General features: G+C 36.6%; 1 protein-coding gene across 5 annotated transcripts in view; it reads left to right on the top strand.

Annotated features, from left to right (window-relative positions):
- Positions 1-21,276, top strand: part of KIF6 (kinesin family member 6) — a 157,065-nt gene that overhangs the window by 105,994 nt on the left and 29,795 nt on the right. For all 5 annotated transcript variants that reach the window (XM_054062612.1, XM_054062613.1, XM_054062611.1 and 2 more), the window contains one exon: positions 18,585-18,635. In XM_054062612.1, coding sequence (XP_053918587.1) covers positions 18,585-18,635 — 51 coding nt within the window. The remainder of the gene's footprint in view (positions 1-18,584; positions 18,636-21,276) is intronic.

Raw genomic sequence — 21,276 nt, 5'->3', positions numbered from 1 at the left:
AAGCCTAAGAGATTTCTTGGCCTAAATGAAGTAGATCTGAAGTCGGCACCAAATGTCAAATTTCTTTCTCTTACTGAATCTGAAATCCATTTTGGAGCAGGCATAGTGAACACCAGCAATAAGCAGCCACGTGCAAGTACACCTTTCTCAGTGCCCGAGGCTGTGACTGTGCTGCTTGTATACAGGAGTCTAGCAGCCACCTTACATATATCTTACATCTGTTGCAGATGTCTTAGCAGGAGAACAAATGTTTGAATGCTGTGCGAAACGGTACAAAAAGTGGTTGGACACGTGTCGGTCCTCAAGGTACCACTTGTAATGTCATGTCAGGACAAGACTTGTCTTGTCTGTACGTCCCTTGAAATTTGCAGGAGTCCACTGCAGCAGCTCTCAGAAATAATATAACAAAACAATGTAGAAGTAGCCTCTCAAGACTCTGGTTCTATGGATCCCAGCAAAATCTAAAAGAAATCCTTGGCCTGGACTGAATTGCTGTGAGTTTTTCCCCAGGAAGTCAGACAAAACTTCTGATATCTATAGTGCAGGAGAGTATGGATTTTGCTGCAATTAGAAGCATCTAGTTTAAAATTTGGTTTTGGTTAAGTTCTTTAGTGTTAGAAATGAAACAATGAAGTATATTTGAGGAACACATGAAAGATACAAAAACCTGAGTGTGTATTCATGTGCGTATGCAACCTAAAAAAACCAAACTGATTCCTTGAACAAAACAAGCAGCCGTATAACAAAATAGTTATAGTATTGTGCTGAACTGGTCCGCGCTTATAGGTCTCCTATAGGAAATTGTGATAGCTTGTAGTCCACATGAATATTGAATATCTCCTCTAAGAGTCAAACAAGACATTTCTACATAGTTCTTAAAAAAATTGCCCAAAATTAGACTTTTTGTTTTGGCATATAAAATGCAGTTACAAGGAATACATTTTCAAATTGAAAATTAAATTCATTACTCTCAATTGTTTTTTTAAATTTCAGTAGTAAAATAAAAGCAGTCTTTTAATTTAGTTCATACTGTAATCCTACTGTGTAAGTAAGAGATTCCATCCACGTTGTATTCTTTTATAGGTACCCATTTGCTGATCTGTGAGGCTGGTTTTTAAACACTAATGTTTGAGGCTTGAGAGTGATCGTGTTGTACAGTCCTTCAGTCTTTCTGTGTAACTTTTTGCAGCATGTGAAAATTAGCAGCCTGGTTAATATAACTACTATATTTTATTCATCCATCTGATTCTCCTATTCAGCTTTCTTTTGATCATAGTTGTCAATAAATCTACCCATTAGCACTTCTCAGACAATTATTAAGTCTTTGCATCCAGTATGACACTTTCTGGCTTATTCCACTTAACCAATGCAATTTCACTAGATTATATATGTTAGCAGCCTGAAACGATTTTCTGGTTAAGTCTATCTCACCATAGGGTACATACCCATAAGACCATTAAAGATGCTAAGGTTACTAACCTGCCAAATATTTACTGAAAATGTGGTAGGAGAAATAGGAGTCATCTGAGGCCTGCAACTGGATCTTTAATTTACTTTTATTGTTGTTTCAGTTTCCTCAGTCATTCCTGGCTGCCTTGCTGTGCACAATTAAGGACAGATTCCATTAATATCAGTTTCTGTTATTTCTAAGCTACACTTAATGGTATAAAACTATGCACCACAAAGGCCATAGAGTCCATTTCATTCAGTTTGAGTATATTTTGAGGTAGTGACAGCAGCTGGCTGTAACTTTTATGTCATAAATACCTTTCATTCTTACTTTGGAAATATCAGTGTTTTGCAGTAAAAAGTACACAAAATATTCCAATCACTTCTCAACTACACTAGCATTTAAAAAACATCAGGAAGTTAGGGCTGGAAAAATAAATTTGCAATAAGGTTTTCATGGTAGGTTCTTGATGGTCTTACTGCTTGAGTAAAAAGATCAAGCAAAACAATGTCTGAGCTGGAGTTTAAGTGTAGAGTGACTATAATATCAGAAATGAGACATTGTGGCTAGCGTGCCTCTTTGCGGCTATACCACATACTCCTGGATTCTCTCTGCTTTTGTATTCAATAGCACTGCAGAGAATGCAGAGATTTTTAAATTACTTTTATGCAAAATAATATCTATGTCTTAGATTTTTCATAATGATTACTTTTCACAATGACCTCCTAGAAATAAGAAGGTGAATTTTATTGTCTTCTTCTGATTCTTAAACAAAACAAAAAAAAAAAAAAAAAAAAAAGAAGAAAAAGAAAAATAGAGAGAAATTTTCTAAGCCAGGTGATTTTAAGTGTTTACTGCATTACCACACAAGCCTCTGAATAGGAACAAATAAAGGAACTGAGGGCTTTGGTGCAAGCACTGAGGGGCAATTCTCTTTGAAAGTCAATACACCACATAAATAAACCATCAATAGAGAGAGAAACAAAATATGGATTTTGAACATGTAGACATGTCTGTATTGGTTTGAGTGAACTATTCAGAATTGTTTACATATGACTGGGGAAGCCAACCAAGTATTAGACTTTAAAAGACAAATATAGAAAACCAACATGAGTAAAACTGGAAAGAAATAGTTGAGAGGTCAGAGAACTAATGAGAACTCTGTAACCAGCACAGGAGAAGCAGAAAGTGGCCCAGCACTGACATGCAGGTAAATTTCTGCCACTCTAATCCAACACTAAGAACTTAAAAAAAAGTGTATTCCACTTGCTAAAAAAAAAAGGTTATTTTCTTGTGAAAAAACATTCTGTGCCACTGTGATTTTGAGCACTCGCTTTTGAATGAGAGTCCCTAATAAGAACTAAAGTTCCTTTTGGTATTGCTGAAGAAAACTCAGTGATTTGATTTCAGAATAGTGAAGGTATATAATTTCTTCTTGGAAAAAATGAGTGAGCGTGCCTAGAGCGTTGTGATGGATCAACCTTATAAACCTATATAGTTGCTTTCTTACTCTCCTTCTACAGCACAACAGGTGGAGAAAGTAAGCAAAAAAAGCTCATGGGTCAGGATAAAGATGGAGTGATCACTTGCCAGTTACCATTACAGGAAAAACAGACTCAAGTTGGATAAAATTAATTTAATTTATTGCCACAAAGTATAGCTGGATGGTGAGAAACAAAGATAAAACTTCTGAAGTCAAAACTTCTCTCTTTATCAGGGTTAGCAGGATTTTTATATCTGGAATGCAGTTATCAATGAAATGGGTTTACACTATTATCAAGAACATTCTATGTGAAAATATTCTGACAGTAAGAAATCTACATTTGAATAAACTGCAAAGCATTAAATAACAACAAAAAGGCCCAATTGCTACTACATTGATCACACAGCAAATTAGACTTGAGGGGATTAAAAATACCATTTTCATTGTAAATTAAACTGATATATTCACTCAGAAATGTTATTCTTATAAAAATATTGCCTATATATAAGAATGTGCTACATGTTAGATGCTTTTAAGATTAAGTAAAGATTTCCAGTTCATCCCTATAAATCTGTGTCTATTTGGGGGTATTTATACCACTATTAGATTTAGGTTTTTCCTAAAGGAAAACAAAGGATAGTAAATGGTATTTAATGCCCAAAGGAAAGCAGCTGTTGTTTTCAGTCTGTCCAGAAACCAGCTAACATTATGACTGAAGTAGGAGAGGAAGGGCAGACCCATGTGGGAGTAATAACTGTGTGAGGAAACAGGCACTCTCGGAATGAAAGGGGGTAGGTGGGTGGATTATGTGTTCATGATGTTGACGATGCATCTATACCCACAGGAATGCTGAGATGTTGCATTGCTCTGCCTCATTTCAAGTTTGATTTTAGTGCACATGATCATAGGATACCAAAGCCAATTATAATCTTTAGTGAGGGCATGTCCTAGTATTGCAAAGCAAGATTATTGAAAAGTCTTCATTTTGCTTGCAGGTTGTTCAAATAATTGACCTTACACATCACAGTTAATGGAGTGCTGCACTGAAATTGTGAGGAGTGGAGGAAAGGGAGGAAAGACAATAGCAGCGCTCAGTAATATTGATTCTGATGCACTGCCTTGTATTTCACACTGTGAACGCAAGGTTAGATGTAAAACCTAATCAGAATCTAAATAATGTAAAACCTGAATTTACAATCATCTTTTTCTCTATACACAGTTACAGAAAAAATTATGTTGTTATGGTCACTCTACCTCCCCATCAGGATAAGCCATGTAGACCTACTTTTAAACTACCAAGTAAGAATGTTTTGTACAAGGTTTTTCTTTATTCCTGCACACCTTTCTGAAGGGAACTGAAAACAATCTTTTTTTCATAGATAAGTAATGAAATGAAGTGGTGTTTTTCAGGCAGAGGTGGTCTGAGAGCACCCTGTTTGCTGTGTTGCATACCTACAATTTTTTAGTTTCACATGCAGGCAGTAAATTACTTTGAAAAATGAGAATCACATAGTTAAGAATTAGAATCCCAAGTACGATATTAGGGAAGTTATGCATATTTTAGGCCATAATTGTAGGGACTGAAAGAATTGAGGGAAGTCATGCATGAGCAAAAAACTTTTGCCAAAGATGTATATGTGCTTGGGATGGATGGAATTTTCCTGTTGAAGAAAAATTCCATGCTCTACATGGAACCTAAATGAAATGAAGATGCTGTGATGATTTGTTATATGAAAAAAAAAAATCATCAAAATCAGTGAGTTGCTTTCTTAAAGCTCAGTACTATTGGTAGTATTATCTGTTGATTTTATATCAGTATCAATGTTTTCAGTCAGGGACATTAGCTTGCTGGACACTGTTTCAGCCGTTCATGAAGTGAGGCTATAATAAAGGAGAAATTACTGTGCTTTGAAATGCATTCCATTCTTCAGTGTAATATTCCAAGATACTTATTCTTTTTATGGAAATAAGCATTGAGAATTCATAGCTGCTGATTAGTATAATTCACTATTCTAGTTTAATTCCAGAAAGCATCAAGTGCTTACACAGACTTATATCTGATATATATGGTCGGTTAATTTTACAGGAAATTACTAGTGCAGAAGAAAATTGGCGAGATTTGGCTTAGAAAGGGATTGAGAAACTCCAGGAAGAAAGGTTACATTCCACAGGCAAATCTGGTTCAAACGAGATGCAAACAACTCATAAATAAATGAATTCAGTATGCAGATTTAATGAACAGATAACTCAATAATATCATTCCACAGCATTTCATTCTTCAGGTAGTTTAGTATGATTTGCTGTTCTCAGCAGAGACCTTCAAAGTCCACAGAACTTGAAATCTTGAAACCATCACTGAAGAAAAGATCTGTCTGAGGTCAGTTTGAGTTCTGCTTGTGTAAGGATTGACAATAGAATTCTGAAAAGATTCCTACATTTGGCTTTAGTTTTGTTTTAGTTGATAAGGGGCAACAAGTATTAGATGTATCAGTAATTGTTTCAAAAAGACAAATAATATCACTCATACTGTAAAATATATTGAAAAACAGTTCCCCTTTGAGGTCTCTAAAGTTGCCTCTTTGAACTGCATTCACGATTTCACTAAGCTTTATACCACTGAGGCCGTTCAGTCTTCTTTGGTTTTGAGAGCAATCCATTGTTGTGCACTCAGACAGCCACTTTAGGACTGCCCTCCATCTAAAAGGTGGTTAATTTTAAATCTTTTCTCATTCCTGGTCTAGAAATGATGCAACAGGTATGACGTGGTCTTTCAAGTGCTTTTATTTATTTCACAAGAGTTTCATCCTATGGAAGTGTTATATATTGCCCTTAAACATTACACCGAGTTCTTTGTGATGAGAGACATAACTTTCAAGAATAAGAAAATTTGGTTTTTGTTATTTATTTATTTATTATTATTAATTTATTTCATCAGAGTCTTTTTTTAATGTGGAAAGCTCCCAGAAAACATTAACATATTAACATGTTCATCAATTCTTGGCATTAAAATACTAAGGGTCCCAGATTTCCTTCACAGATGGAAATCTGAGCAGCCCAGTGAATCTAACATGCTCAGGATATGCTGTCTATGTGCAGCTGGGCACTGTGCCACCCATCCAGCACATTCTGTAGGTGTCAAATGGGTGATGTGTGCCCAGATCAATTCTACAAAGCCTGCTCAGTGTCATCCTGCATGCATTCTGCATGTACATTGATTTTCATGTCCAGGATTTCTGGCTGCCTGGCAGCTGCTACCCTAGCTGGACTGCTCAGTACCTGAGAAATTCCAGATGAACAGCCAAATTAGTGATCTAGAATGGTAGTTTACCATAAGAAGGAGATTTAGCAAGTACATATCAGTGTAGATTAGAAGCCCTCTGGAAAAAAAAAAAAGAGATTGCCTGCCTACTGCTTTGCCACTTCTGTTCCAGCACTGGGATTTATACAAAAATAAATCCTCAATCCACTAAGTCTCCACTGATTTCTTCTCTCCTGGGAAGCTGCTGCATGTTGCAGATGTCCTCTGCCACTTAAAATAGAATCAATCTTGGTTTCAGGACAAGGCAGTTATGTCAGAAAAAGGAACGCAAGTACTGTTTCTACCATACCTAATCTTGGGTGTGTACCTATGCTGTTTACTCCTGAGGGGTGTGACACGACTGATATAACAAAGCACACTAGCACTGCAAAACCTGCAGCCATCTGTGGGAAAAACAGAAGAGAAAACAGGCCACGGGGACAAACAGTCCCCCAGATGTAGTTTCCCAGCTGGGATGTTATTCAATGTGGCCCAGTGCCTAGAACCCTGGTCTGTTTCTGATCTCCAGGTCAGTTTCAAAGCACTTTTGTAATAAAGGAGGCATGTTTATGTGTCCACCAAAAATAGCAGTAGCTGTTAAAGCTGAAGCCATTTACCATGGCTGACACAGTTTTCAGATTCTTTCTCCTTAATTTCTTGGCCCAATTGTTTTGCAACTTAATGCTGAAAAAACAGAGCTCCTATGCATGTTTGTCTTGGGTAAATATCTACTTATTGTGCCACTGTGACTACAGTTTTGGAATCTATTTATTAAATGTTACATTTTGATTTTTGGAAATGTGGAATTGAAAACACAGAAAAACAGCTGAGTTTCTGCAGATTTTATTTTCTTAACCACCTTGTCACCATCTGCAGTTTGTTCTGTGTTAGAAACTTGATTTATTTTACTTTGCAGGATGTTACATCTCATTTTTCTGTTTCCTTACAACTCCTTCCATTCTAACTTAATGCCTTCTTTCCATGATGAAATACAACTTACTTTCACCCTGAGTCTGTTAAAGTTCTTTTTCTACTGATGCTTAGCTCACTTCAGGTATGATTCCTATGGCTCAGTTTAACCAGGAATCTGTAGAGCACAACTTAAAATTGCTGTGATCTCTCACAGCATCTCTCATAAGATCTCCCTCAAGGTGCTGTAATGCAGAATAGATGTGTATTTCACACAGGTCTGGTGGATACCTACAAAACAGTAACTGGTTGCTACCATCTTGGGGCAGACTCAGCGCTGTCGTGAGTTTCCACAACCTATTTTCTTGTTCTAGGAGCAGCCAGTTTGCTCGTAATATAAAGCAGAGAGTGATAGGAATATATTTTTCTTTCTTACAAGCAGTTCAGTTAAAGGTTCATTTAATGATTTTTTTGTTGTTGTTGTTTCTTAACAATGTTCATAGTGAATCAGGATAATCAATTAACTGCCTTGATTCTAATAAAAAAATCATATTTTTTATTTACATGAGTATTTGTGCTTAGAATCTGAGAAGTCAAGGCTCACATTGTGCTGAAGTTGTGCAGTTACGTTTGCTTAGTGTAATTATTAACAACCTATGATTAAGGAATGAATAATAAAGTAATACTTTTAGCTGAATGAGGGTTCCTCAAAAACTGATAGTAAGATGTGCAAACAAGGCAAATAAACAGACAAGAACATAAACTGTAGTATAATAGCCTGTAAAGCATTACTGTGCCTTTCAGAAATCAGGAGTGACAGTCCATCTTTGCAATACTTACTGTAGGCGATGCAAACATTATAGGTCTAACTCTTGTGTCACTTCAGAGGTACACCTACATGGGCAGCAGCTTTAACGGAGCTGTCTGTTCTGCTACTGCTCAAGTGGGCTTGGGCAGCTGTCAGAGAAGACAGAAGGAAAGATGTCATTGCTATGTCTCTGTCAGTCCTTAGTTGGCATAAGTATTGTCTACCCTGTTCCATTACAGCTGAGACTGACAAGAGAAGCAGGCAGCCCTAGCTGCTTTCTGGAAGCTTCAGTAATATAAAATCATCTTTACAGCAGCAGCCAGGAAACTTATTTCGGAAGGTGCAAATCTTTTGGCTTTATGGGGCAGTGCATATGTTTATGCCAATGCTAAATATTGTCCATTGTTTCAGAGCAGCTTGCATATGTTTGGTTTTACTTTCGAACAATAGGCAATGCCGCTGGGTGACAGTACATAGGCTGAATGGGTCCTTAGAATGCGAAAACACATTTGTTAAATGATTTATTCAGAAAATACCAAACTGAATGAATTCATTTGAACAGCTCTTATTATGCTCCCCTGATGTGCTATTCTTTAAACAGAGGAACCTTATTAGTGTAACAGTCACTTCAGGCCAAAGATGTTAATGATTTCTTTGGATCTGTGTTGAACCCTGCATATGTAGGAAACATTTTCATTTTCTAATTATTACAAATGATGTTCTGTTCTTCAGAAAGAGAAGTATTTTCAGGGGAAAAAGTTATGCTCAGGAACAAACCAAGTAAACAATTTTTACTTAAGGTTTTCACTACAGTAACTAAGAGCAAATGGACCAAGATCATTGGATTTACAGAATCACAGAATAATTTAGGTCAAACAATAAACCTAGCACTGCCAAATCCACCACTAAACCATGTCCCTAAGTGCCACGTCTACATGTCTTTTAAATACTTCCAGGAATGGTGACTCAACCACTTCCTTGGGCAGCCTGTTCTTATGTTTGACAACTCTTTCGGTGAAGTAATATTTTCTAATACCTAGCCTAAACCTCCCCTGATGCAACTTCAGGCCATTTCCTCTCATCCCATCACTTGTTTCTTGGGAAAAGAAACCAACACCCACCTCATTACAACCTCCTTTCAGGTAGTTGTAGAGAGCGATACAGTCTCCCCTCAGCCTCCTTTTCTCCAGACTAAACATCCCCAGTTCCTTCAGCTGCTCCTCATAAGACGTGTGCTCCAGAACCTTCACCAGCCTTGTGGTCCTGTGAGCTCCCATCATTACAACCTTGGAAAAGTACCTCTCGGTAACAGATTTTACGCTTGTAGGCTGTCTACAGACTGAAAACAGGTAGTCATTGCTGGACTGCTATACTGCATTTTGTTGGTTTATTAGGCTAATAGGTTTTTAAGTCAGTCTATTAAATTTGCTCTTTTAAAGAAAATATGCCAGATGATAGTTAATGTTATATTATAGGTTTTTTAAAAATATCCTACAGTCATTTGTACAAAAAGTTTTCCTTAATAATTTCTATCTCCAGTACTGGATGTCCTGAGATTTTATGAGTGAAGAATGAAACCTTCATACTCTAGAGAAGCAGACCTTAGGTTATTCAGAGTAGCACTGTCAAAGAACGATACCTTTTTATGAGCACAGAAATAGAAAATTGTTTTTCATAGGACCTTCTGGCTCATTTACACATCTGGACAGCTTTCATGCAGACTTGGGCATGCACGTGCTAAAATATGACAGCTCTTATTTCCTAGTCAAAGAAGTTCCTAAATCATGTAGGACTAATAGTGTCATCACAGCTGGTTGTGTATGTTGCAGGAGGAGTGCAATCAACAATGAATAAATAGCTGTATTATGAAGGTGTTCTTATGCACTTCGCTTAAGACCAAGGGAGGACATCTGTTCAGAGCTGGTGACTTCACTATGCCAGTTATATAGAATAGATTGTGTTTTAAATTGCTGAGCATATCAAGAAGCAGACTTAGGTTTATCCACAACAATAAATACGCACTGTATCTTTACAGGAAGCTATTTCAGATTTTACTGGGATGCCAATATATATATAACACTCAAAAAAAAAAAAAACATTTCTCAAAGACTTGGTATAAATGTTGCAAGTAAATTAACATTTTAAAAGATATCATACACCCATTCTCAGTTTGACCTTGTTTTCATCGCCCTTAACATGCTCTCAAAACTTGGTAGCATATCTAAGCAGTTCCAGCACCATCGAGGGGGTTTTAAAATTTATTTTATTTTTAATTTCATATCTGCCAGATTCATAACAGCAGTCTAAATATCCTTTATCTGACCAGAAGTCACACAATATGAGCTCAATTTCAAGGCAGTTTCTGGGATGAGATATCAAAATTTTAAAAGGTCGTGAAACAGAAGCATATAGTGAGGCCTGGAACTCTATAATTAATTTTCTGTTGGGCAGCCCTAGCCAGAAAAAATATCACAAAATGAAATTAGACATTGTGTTGTTGCATGGAAACTACAAAGCCAGGAAGGCAGTATTATAACAAGAAATATCCACAGCTATCTTATACTTAGATATGCTCACTCTCTGTTCAAAATATAACTGAGACCAATGTATTGTTACCGTAAAACTTGCTGGGGGTAAAATTCTTTGGCTCTGACTTTACTTTTTTATTCTTTAAGAGTCTTTACTTATTTTTTAATTTGAACATTAAAAAAAGAAAGAGAGGAGCTGTATACAAAGCTGTTTCTCTGATCATTTTTTTTCCTTATTCTTTCTTGTCACATTAATTTCTCAGAAATAAGCAAAGATAAGCTGAATTTAGTCATATGAGCATCCAGAGTACTAAATTCACAGATTATGATCCCTTATCCATATGGCATTGCTTTTCAGCCATGATTTTTGGGCCAGCTTAATATTTAAGTCATGAACAAATAGAAGTGATAAACAACAGAGCAACAGTTTCCAGATGTGCGTAATTTCTATCTCTTTTCCAGCATATGAAAAAAAGATAGATACACAAAGTTGGAACTAGATGATCTTCAGGGTCACTTCCAACCCAAACCGTTCTACGATTCTATGAATATTTTCTAGCATTGGACAACATCTAAAAAACCCGGTATAGCCTAAATAAAATTAAGCACCTAAATTCAGGAGAGCTATCTAGGGAAAAAAAAAAACCCAAAAACTATTCATGCTAAAACATGAAATACAAAAAGCTGCCCTTGCTAGTGCATACATAACAACAGTGCTTCTGTAAGCACTATTTTATTGACTGAGCTGTTGATCTCCTACCCACTGAGAATCCAGAAATGGTGTGTCCTTCTGCTGAAGTGTCTCAGAGTGTGCTTGCTGCTAAACATCCATGCTTGGTAAAAATGCCTGAGCAGCATTAAGTTCAATGCCCCAAAAAAAATCCAGCTGTGTAGTGACAGCCAACCTTGGAATGACAAAATAAAGGTCTGAGCATTTTTTTCTAAATTCAGAAAGCGTTCACATTCTGATTTCCAGCTGCAGGGAGATGTTGAACTACAGTCCAGAACCTTTAGTGTTTTCTGTTGGTTACTGTAGATATCTCCATACTGCGTGTGTAGACTGTTAGGAATTTATGTGCACTAGCCACCTCTCATAGTCTACTCTCCACAGAAAGAAGTCCTGTGCCTTCAGGTGGATGAGAGCTGTGGTATATGCTAGCATTTCCTTCATTTGGATGTACATGACCTTGGAACACCTTAACAAATAAAACATATGCAGCCAATGACAGTCTGTACTTGGAGCAAGAGAGGGGTCCAGAATGCTGTCATCAGAAAAATAAATTCATTTGCTGTACAGTTTTGCTGTATAGCCCTATCAAAGTATTATTTTCTGTACCAGTCAGATGGTAGAAAAGACAGAAAAAAAATGTGGAAGTTACAGGAATGACCATCAGTCGGAAAATATAATCATCTTGTGAGAAAAAAATAGTATGATGTAAGCTGTCCAGGACTAACAAGAACTTGTAGGAAATGGGGAGGAGGCTTACTATGGATGTTAGAAATAAATACATGGAAATGGGAACAGAGTTTAGAGGTCTATATATTGAGTAGCTCAAGGAATAACCAGTAAGGCATCCTATAGCAATGAGTGACAGAGACTGCTGTCTCGCAAGCTTTCTGTCTGTAAATGTAGTCATGCTTGAAGGTGTTAAACATCTATAAAAACTGTGATTGTCTCAGCTGATTATGGCAAGGAAGAGAACATGCCTGAGTCAAATATTTAAATATTAATTTCAAAATGTGCAGTATCCTACTTCATAGTAATATGTATGCATTTGACTCTGTGATATTTTACCTTCAAGGAATGAGACTATGTTGGGAAATTCGTGTTTCCAAGTCTGTTTATGTGCTGAGTTTAGGCTGTGGTTTGCAGCTATGGATTTGGTGTGGAAATCGGGATTTTTCTTCCAATTCTGAACCTGTCATCTTCCCTGGGGTCTCTGACTGATGAGTTCTACTAAATACTGTCAGCTACCTTGCTCCAAATGATCTCCCCCATCTCTTTGCTGGAGGTTACTGTCTCAGATCATTTCTTCCCAGCACAGCTGGCAAAAGAGAGTGCTTACTAGTATCTCAGACATCCCAATTAACTTGATAGTGCAACAGCTTCAGTTACTGGTATGCTTGTGCTGAGATACCAAACTGTGTAGGAGAAGCCAGAATGCAGGCAGACGTTTACTTCTACCCACTCTTCTGTGAGAGCAGTAACCTTTGACAGCAAACCTTGGGAAGGAGGGAAGGGAGAGGAAAAAGGAGAGCCAGTAAAATCTTAAATCACTGCAGATGTTTCTTCAGTGAACAAAAGACAGAAATCTGCTGCAGCAGGTTATACTTTACAGTATGTTACCTCAAGTATTGTCATTAATGTATTTTTAATGCTGATGAGGGCTGTATTTCATACCTTGAAAAATGTGTATGCTATAGTCAGAAGGCTCTGAGTGCTGCAGTAGTGGGTTTTCTTTCCTGATGCCTCCAAGAACTTGTTAGGAAAGTTAAGACTCATCAGATTACATAGTGATTTGGCCAACCATGTAACCCAAAACCAGAGCATTTGGATCAGAAATAGTGTTGAGCCAGGTTATAAGTGCAGACTACTTTGGCCCTCCATGTTGTCCTAATTGAGACAATTGACAAGTTTTTGCCGTTGTGGAAGGGGAAAGGTTGCAAAGAGGAATGAGAATTTGCCCCAAGTATTTCTCTGGGTCACAGAAAGGCTGAGCAGTTTGTCTGCTTTTAGTGTTGTAGGATTTTGATTTAGAACAGAATCCTTCTTTTTTTTCCCATGGCTATTCTAGTCAGATATTTTTTAACATAGCTTGTGTTCTCATACAATTTCAGGACCAGGTTTTCAAAAGTATCTAACACATCTGGTAGGATTTCTAATAACTGTCTCTCTTTGAATATTCTCTACTTGAGAAATTACTCCATTTGAATACCTCCATTTGGGTGCAATATGCCCTACTTTCAGAAATCCTTTGTAAGCTGTTACAACTCTGACCTCAAGCTCAGTTAAAAACATATCTCTACAAGGCTCATGGAAGTTATCTGCTCCTCTCTGTCTCTAAACACTTACCTCAGTGCTGAGTATACAGCTTGAATATGAGCTCATTCAGCAGGACTCTGATCCAGAGGCTTGAGTAGGTAGGTCTTCATAGTAGGGTGATATCTGGGTCCAGCTGCCCCATATCTAGGGGAATTGCAAACAACCCTGCATATTTCCTCTATCAGTTTAACCCCAGCCAGAAACTAAGCCCCACAGTGCTGCTCGCTCATTCCCCCAATGGCATGGGGGAGAGAATCAGAAAGGTATAAGTAAGAAAACTCGTTGGTTAAGGTAAAGACAAGTTAATAAGTAGAGCAAAAGCTGTGTGCACAAGTGAAGCAAAATAAAGAATTCCTTCATACTATCACTGTGAACACCTCCCCTTTCTTCTTCTTCCCAGCTTTTTTTTTGCTAGGCATGATTTTATATGGTATGACATATACCTTTCATCAGTTGGTGTCAGCTGTCCCAGATGTGTCCCCTCCAAACTTCTCAGGCATCCCCAGCCTATTCAAAGGTGAGGTTATGTCAGAAGTAGGAAAAAAAGACAGAACACTCCTAGACAGAATTATTAGGGAACCAAAATGCCCTGGAGAGTGAGTTCCAGGATTCGGAAGTTCCTTGGATGCATAAGAGTATGTTCTGCTAGATATTATTTGGAGCACCAAAAATTATTTAAATATAGAGAAAGAAAAAAAAGAAAGAGATACAGCATCCTAGTTGAGGTGTGAAGGTTTAAGGATCTCCTGAATGGAATGACTTCGTAAGATAAACATCGGCTTGGAAAATCTGAAATAATAGCATAGTTAAAAAAATTACAAGACAGATGTTATTGATGAAGGCTCCGGCCTGTTAATTATTAGATCAGAAGAGACCCTGCATCAAGTTAAAGGTCTATCCTCATCGATAACTACTCCCTCCCTTTGAAAGTATTTGTTAAGTTTGTAGATGTACTCTTAGCTTGTCCAGTATTTATACCCTTTAAGTTAGCAGTCTTTGAGACCTTCAAATAGTATGATGTGGAATGTCTGATTAAACTTAAGAGAAACTTTAAACCCTGCAATGTGGACTCAAGCAAAACCAAAACACTTACTTTTTTATGTAATTTTTTTTAATTGTAACCACACTATTTTTTTTCATTGCCCTGAAGCACATGTAGTATTGTCAAAGAATTCATTGTCTGTAATAAATTGTAAAATAATTTCAGCTCCTTGAAACAGTATGGAAGAACACAAAGACAAGTTAAAGAACTACTACTACTATTCAAGCTATGGATTCTGTCATATTTAGTCAGCATATGGGATGCTTTGCTTTACATCAGTCTTAATTAAACTTCTCTATTCCGTTTTGTCTTTTCCATTTCCTTCTTAGTTTTTGTCTCCTGTCACAAAGGTGAAGTTCTGTGTTACCAGTTCATCTCTTTTCCATACCTCAGGATGGTACATATGTCCAGAAACTCGAGCCAAAACCAACATATTTATCACAGCCTTAATGACAGCTGGCTGCATGCTGAGTGAATTCTTAAATTCCCCGAAACTACTTTTTTTGCCAAAACATGTGGAGTTGTAGCACTCAACATTTTACTGGGACTGTTATCTCCAAATGAAGAATGACTTTGCTGGAAAAAATTATTTGGTATCAGCTGCAAACCTATTTTTAGCTTATTGTTTGGTGAAACTTCAGAAAATGTAATTAGCCATATGTTGTGAGATGTTTGCCAAGTCTTAAATGCAATTTTTGCGAACCACATTTAAGTACTACCTTGTCTACAACTTTACACTGTTGGAATCAGAAGACATGGGGCTTTTTTTTAATGAGAATGTGATTGTTCATATTTCTTTGAGTAAATATTTGTGTTTATGAAGGTTGTGGAACTGGCAGTACTAAAGACTGGAATCTTCCGTTTGTTTGTATGGGAAGGCCTGCACAGGCAACACTACTGGAATCATCCCCTACTTCTGTCACTTGTGGATGTCAAGCTTTGCATTGGGGTAATGGTACTCTCAGAGGCAGAAAAGTAGAGCAGATCAGAAGCATTCATTCTTCCCAACAAGTATTTGCAGTGAAAACAGAACAAGTTTACTTTAATCAAAAATATGTACAGAAAATGTTAAGATTGTGTCAAAAATAAGAGATCCGACACAAAAACCATTTTTTTTCCAAAGGAAATCTAAATAAACTGTCAAATTTCAAATTGGATTAAAACAAATTGAAAGATGAAATAATATCTGGCAAAGTCTTGGTATGGAATTAAAGTCAGGTGGCTCGTGATACTATCATGTCCTCTTAACCATAATTCCTGTTTGGGTTACTTTTCCTGTAATACAATTACAGTTTCTCCTCAGGAAGTTTTCTGCAAAATTAAGTTCAGTTTTTGCTGCCATGAAAATGCAGTTTGGACTATATGAATTGGATAAATGTCATCTTTCTATTTAATTTATGTAAGAAAAAGTCTTTTGCTATAAGAATGATAAGATTGGATTTTTATTTTTCTAGCAAGAGGAGAAGTTTTCTTTGCTTCCCCTCTGATTACAGGTGGTCTGGTTCCAACTTCTCATTCTTTCATAAAGCTGCCAGATAGAAGAAGGACAAGATTTTCGACAACATTGTGGGCCATGTCATGGGTGGCACAGAAGACTAGAGTGAAGCGGGAGGGAGGAGCATTTGGGAGAGTTCCACACTGCTGGCTGGCCTAACAAAGCTGGCAATAAAAGTAGGGATTCTGCAGATTCTGCGGCCTCTGTGCTCTCGGTCCCAACTGTACTAAGTGTATGTTCTAGGTAACTGGAAGTCAAACTTCTTGGCTATAACCGTTTAAAAAACAATCCCCACATTCTTACATTTCTACATATTTGTATTGCAAGCTGTTATCTATCTGTTCAATCTTACTCTCATTAATTTATTTGGCTTGCTGTTTTTCTGTTGACCTTATTGCCACTTGATAGAAACTAATGCAAAACATTTAGATTGCTGCTGATCTGTTTCTAGCAAGGTTAAATAAAGAGAAATAACACTACTGAAAACATGTATTGACAGAGAACTGTATGTCACCTATAGTTTCAGTTGATTTTTGATGAACAGCACATTGTCTCCACCAGAACTATTTTTTCAAATGATAGCAACGTTGCCTTTTCTAGCTCACAGTGCTGAAGAAAGGGAGTTTCTGAGCCCTTACATGAAGGTAGACTTATAGGTGGCTTTCTGAGGCACCTAGGTTTATGGGAATACATTGAAATTAATCTCAAGATCAATACAAATTGTTTCCTAACTGTCTTATGGCTTGATATGGACTGAGAAACATCACCCTGTGTGCTACAGTATAATAGAATACAAGGATATAAATATCACAAAGAGTAAAAACCAATTTCAGGGAAAACCTGGTGTGTTTAATCAAATTTCACTGAGTATTGACATCAACTGAGTTGCTATATAGCACTTTCAAAGCACAAATAACATCAGTGTTGAACATTTAACTTGGCTTTTATTGGTAAAAATTATTCATCAAGGGGGTTTTGCCTTTAGTTACAAAGAAGTCAGCTTAACTGGATGGGGTTTTGGTTCAGTATTAGTACAGCTGAGGTGGAGGATTGGTTTGGTAGAACTGAGGTAAGCGAGCCTAGCTCTTTCAGTTAACCTGTTTCTCACTAGCTGAAGGCTTTTATTAATTTTATAGATTAAGTACAGAAGAAATCATTGGTTTGAATAGAAATAATTGAAAAGAATAAAATTTCCTATACAGAAAAATAGAAATCTGAAATATCTGTTTGATGGACAAGGAGTAGATAGGGGATTTTGGTTTGCTCTGTTTTGTTTTGTTTTGTTTTTAAAGACATTCAAAACAACATAACTTGGCTACTACACCACAGTGTATCGCTTATAATAAATGTTCTACAATGCTACTTAATACTCAAGAATTATTCTCATAATTCCCAAAGAAATATAATTTTTATAGTTCTTTGTGCTTATAGAACTGCCTATTTCTCATGACCTATGAACTGAAATGGTCTTTCGCATTCTCCAGTTAAGGATTTGGTAGCTTTTAATTACTTAATTTGCTCTGATTAGCTTACTCTGTACATATTCCCTTGTAAGCAAAAGGATATTTTTAATTCAGAATGCATGCTAATATAATATACATAATAACAGGTCTCATAAAAAAAAGTGAATCCAGCATGGATATTTTTTTTATTTCCCCAGTATCCAGATATATAACTTAGTAAAGTTTATGAATAAGTGTTTGCTTAGAAATTGTTTTAATTTGAAAACTTGAAAGGCATAATCCCATCCTCCCTCAGAATACATACACTGCTGAAATGGCACATTTAGGCTTATGTTTTTCTTTTATTGGTTCCATCTATGAATAATGGCTTTCCATGTGGTAATCTAATTATCGTTTGAGATAATTGGTGAACTGGAACAGTGTCATAGATCAAGGAGGAAATTAATAAAAGAAGGGTAAAGGTGAATTCTGTGGAGCATGGGTTCCTAACTAGGAATGATGAGATAATGAAATTACAGAAGATTTTTGATCAAAGACCAATGACATCTACATAGTGAATTCTGTTGAGTAGCAGAACTTGCAGAAGCTCTAGCACATGCAATATTTAATACTGAGCTGACGAACAGGAAGAAACGGACTGCAGGGAATGAAATCTTCATTGGCAAAGAAGTGGACTGAATGACCTAATATCTCATTTCCACTGCTAGCGCCTATAAGTCTGTTGAATAAATACTTGGAATTCTGAATGTCTTCTAGCCTCACTTGGACTTACTTTGTATCTAGCAGCAGGAGATCATTATCCTGTGAAAGTGCTTGACAGTAAATGGCTTCATTTTCAGTCTTTCTTACTGGACAAGTTAAATTTTAGCATATGTAAAACCAAATTGTGCTTATTTGTTTATGCGTACTTGTTTACTTGCAGAGATGAGAAGGAGAGGGCTCTGAAAACTATTTATCCTGTCGATCACAAAAGTATCCCATTAAAGTGGCCAGCAGCTCAGGAGAAGTAAGCAATGATTTTTGACATTTTGAGTTCTAACTATTCATATTTTCTGTGTTCTACAGACCATCTGAAAGGAGCAATAACCCAGAGGCACATTCAGAGGGCAGCTCTAGGTAAGAGTAAAACATTTCAGATGCAATAGGGTGCAACAGGGGTAATAAGCTCTCTCACAAGGCTGAATCTGCTTGTGGGGCAGGTTGTACTTTCTATGACAGTTTTTGCCACAATATTTCTACAATTGCCCCTATTATAAAGAACATCCAGTCTTTGAACTTTGCCAGAGATCTGGCTCAAAAGGCATCTATTATGTATGATGAGAAACATAATGCAAAAGTCTTGTAGGTTTTGAGGTTTGGTATGACCTTGCTTTCTTTTCAGGGTGACCAAAGAAGAAGAGACATCTAAGCTCTCCTCATTGTTAGGGAGTTTTTTTGCTTTCTCTTGATTCTGATTTGAAATCCTACTAAAAGATGTTGATCTATCCTGAGACTGAGCTTTTAGCCACGTTGCTACAATCTGTTTAACCTCTTTTTTAATTTTCCTCATTCCAAGAGGGACTTGAAGGCATATGCAGGTCATTTCTTTCACATCTAGTTATAGAAGTTGAGAAGTTATTTCTTGCTGTTTCTGTTGACACAGCTGTGAAGCTGAAAGTGTCTATGCAAGTTGTTCACATAAGTGTAAAGTCATCCAAATTTGGTTTAAGATGCTTTAAGCTGACTCCACTGACTTTGTACTGTAACAGCCTAGGAGTGTTCAAATGAGAATTCCACATTTTCGACAGTAAATTTCGGATAAAATGTCAAAGAGAACTTCTGGACCAATAACAGTTTAAGCCCCCCTCACTTAGATCTGTAAAAGAATCTCAAAATGCGCCTTCATGGACCTTCTTCACATAAAAGATGGAGATAACTCAGACCAGATTGCAGCTGGTGGTATTATTTCTATGTATATATAACACAGCAAGCAATATTTGTCTCTTAATAATAAGTCAGGAAAATAAGTTACTGCATAGTAGCAAAATAGTTTCCTCCTTCTCTTTCTAATTTAGGCATGCATCTCAAGCTCTGTTAATGATGATATTGCTTTATATCTTTATCCTTTTTTATTTTTATTTAAAAATCAGTACTGAAAATTAATGCTGTCCATGTCAATAACTTAGTTTACTTTGATCAGTATGAGACGCAGAAGTGAAGAAGGTGCTGATCTCTTCTCCCAAGTATCCAATCACAGGGCACATGGGAGTGGTCTAAAGATGCATCGGGGGGGCTCAGACTTTATATTAGGAACATTTCTTTATCGAAATGATAGTCAAACAGTTGATCGAGGTCCCATACCTGACAGTGTTTAAGAAGCATTTGGACAATGCCCTTAGTAATATTCTTTAACTTTTCATCAGCCCTGAAGTGGTCCTCCCTTTCCCTCCCTTCCCCTCATATCTGAAGTGCAATCTAAAGGTGATACCTTCAGCATAACATGGAAATATTTTCTTCAGTTGTCTCCAGGTTTTAATACTGTCTATTTACTAATTTTATGCCGCTTTAAGTTGAAGTCACATCAAGATGAAGCATTGCAATGCCATTGATGAGAATTCCTTATTCAATATTTCAAAAAAATGAAGTGATATAGTCTAACTGCATGTTTCAATCTGCATGATAGCTTCTGGTCTCATAAGATGATTTCTTACTATATAGAAAAATGTGTTGTAAATGTTGTTTTGAATAACTGTCTAAGCTGCTTTTCATAAAATAGGCAAGCATAACTTTTGTGTCCTTAGGAAATGACATAGCAGTGACTTTACCAACTATACATTCACATTGTAAATAATCTATTAGTATTCCCCAATGCAGCAAGCAACTCATATGTTTTTCACTTTTGTTTTGACCATTGCTATCTGCTTATCATCAGTAAGTCTAGACCACACAAATTATTTTACAGACTGATATTTCTTTTTCATTATTCTTTTAAATACTCTGGATATTTTTACTTAATATTTATTCTGTGAGTTGAGGAGTACTATTTGCCTTCCTGCTTTTTTGAATGAATGTTCTTCCAAGGAGTTACAGGTGTCAAGACTCCTAGGATCTTCTTGATGACCAGAATGTCATCAAGACACTTTTAAATGACAACTGCATGGTAAAAAGTCTAATTAAGCATCTGTTGAAATCACAACAAGAAATAAAACAAACCATTGTTTCAATTAGAAATCAAGTTAACATCTTCCAGCTGCTTTTTTTTTTTAACTTAAAGCATTTTATGTTTAAAACTCTTTAAGAAGCTATTCTAGTTGGATTTTAAACAGTGTAGATCTGTTTCCCTCACGGCTATGCTCAAGATGTGGATTTCTTGTTGAAGGAAAACTCCCCATTGTTCTTAGCTATCTCTTTTAAAACACCATATGCTTGGAGTTAAAAAAGGACACAAAGAGATGGGAGATTTCAGTGGAGGTAAAGGAATGCTACATTTGTCTCTACACAGCCAGAAATATTGAATAATTTGTGTAAAATTGCAAGGATTCCCTCTCAGTGTGACTTTCATTTTTATTAATTATAAGAATACCTTATTATACAAGTGATTTCTTTTATTCATCAAGAACTTTCAAAATAACATACTTAACTGCATTTTTAGACTGTATTTAAAATTAAATAACATGCACACTGTTGAAGTACTGACAGAGCGAAAACACTGGGTCATCAGCATGCTTCTGGGTGGAAAGACAGAAGAAAAGAGTGAAAATTAAAGCTTTCCCTGGGG

The sequence above is a fragment of the Cuculus canorus genome, chromosome 3, assembly GCF_017976375.1.
Source record: "Cuculus canorus isolate bCucCan1 chromosome 3, bCucCan1.pri, whole genome shotgun sequence".
Taxonomy (NCBI): domain Eukaryota; kingdom Metazoa; phylum Chordata; class Aves; order Cuculiformes; family Cuculidae; genus Cuculus; species Cuculus canorus.
The sequence above is the reverse complement of the archived record's forward strand: the minus strand, read 5'-3'. Positions and strand labels throughout refer to the sequence as shown.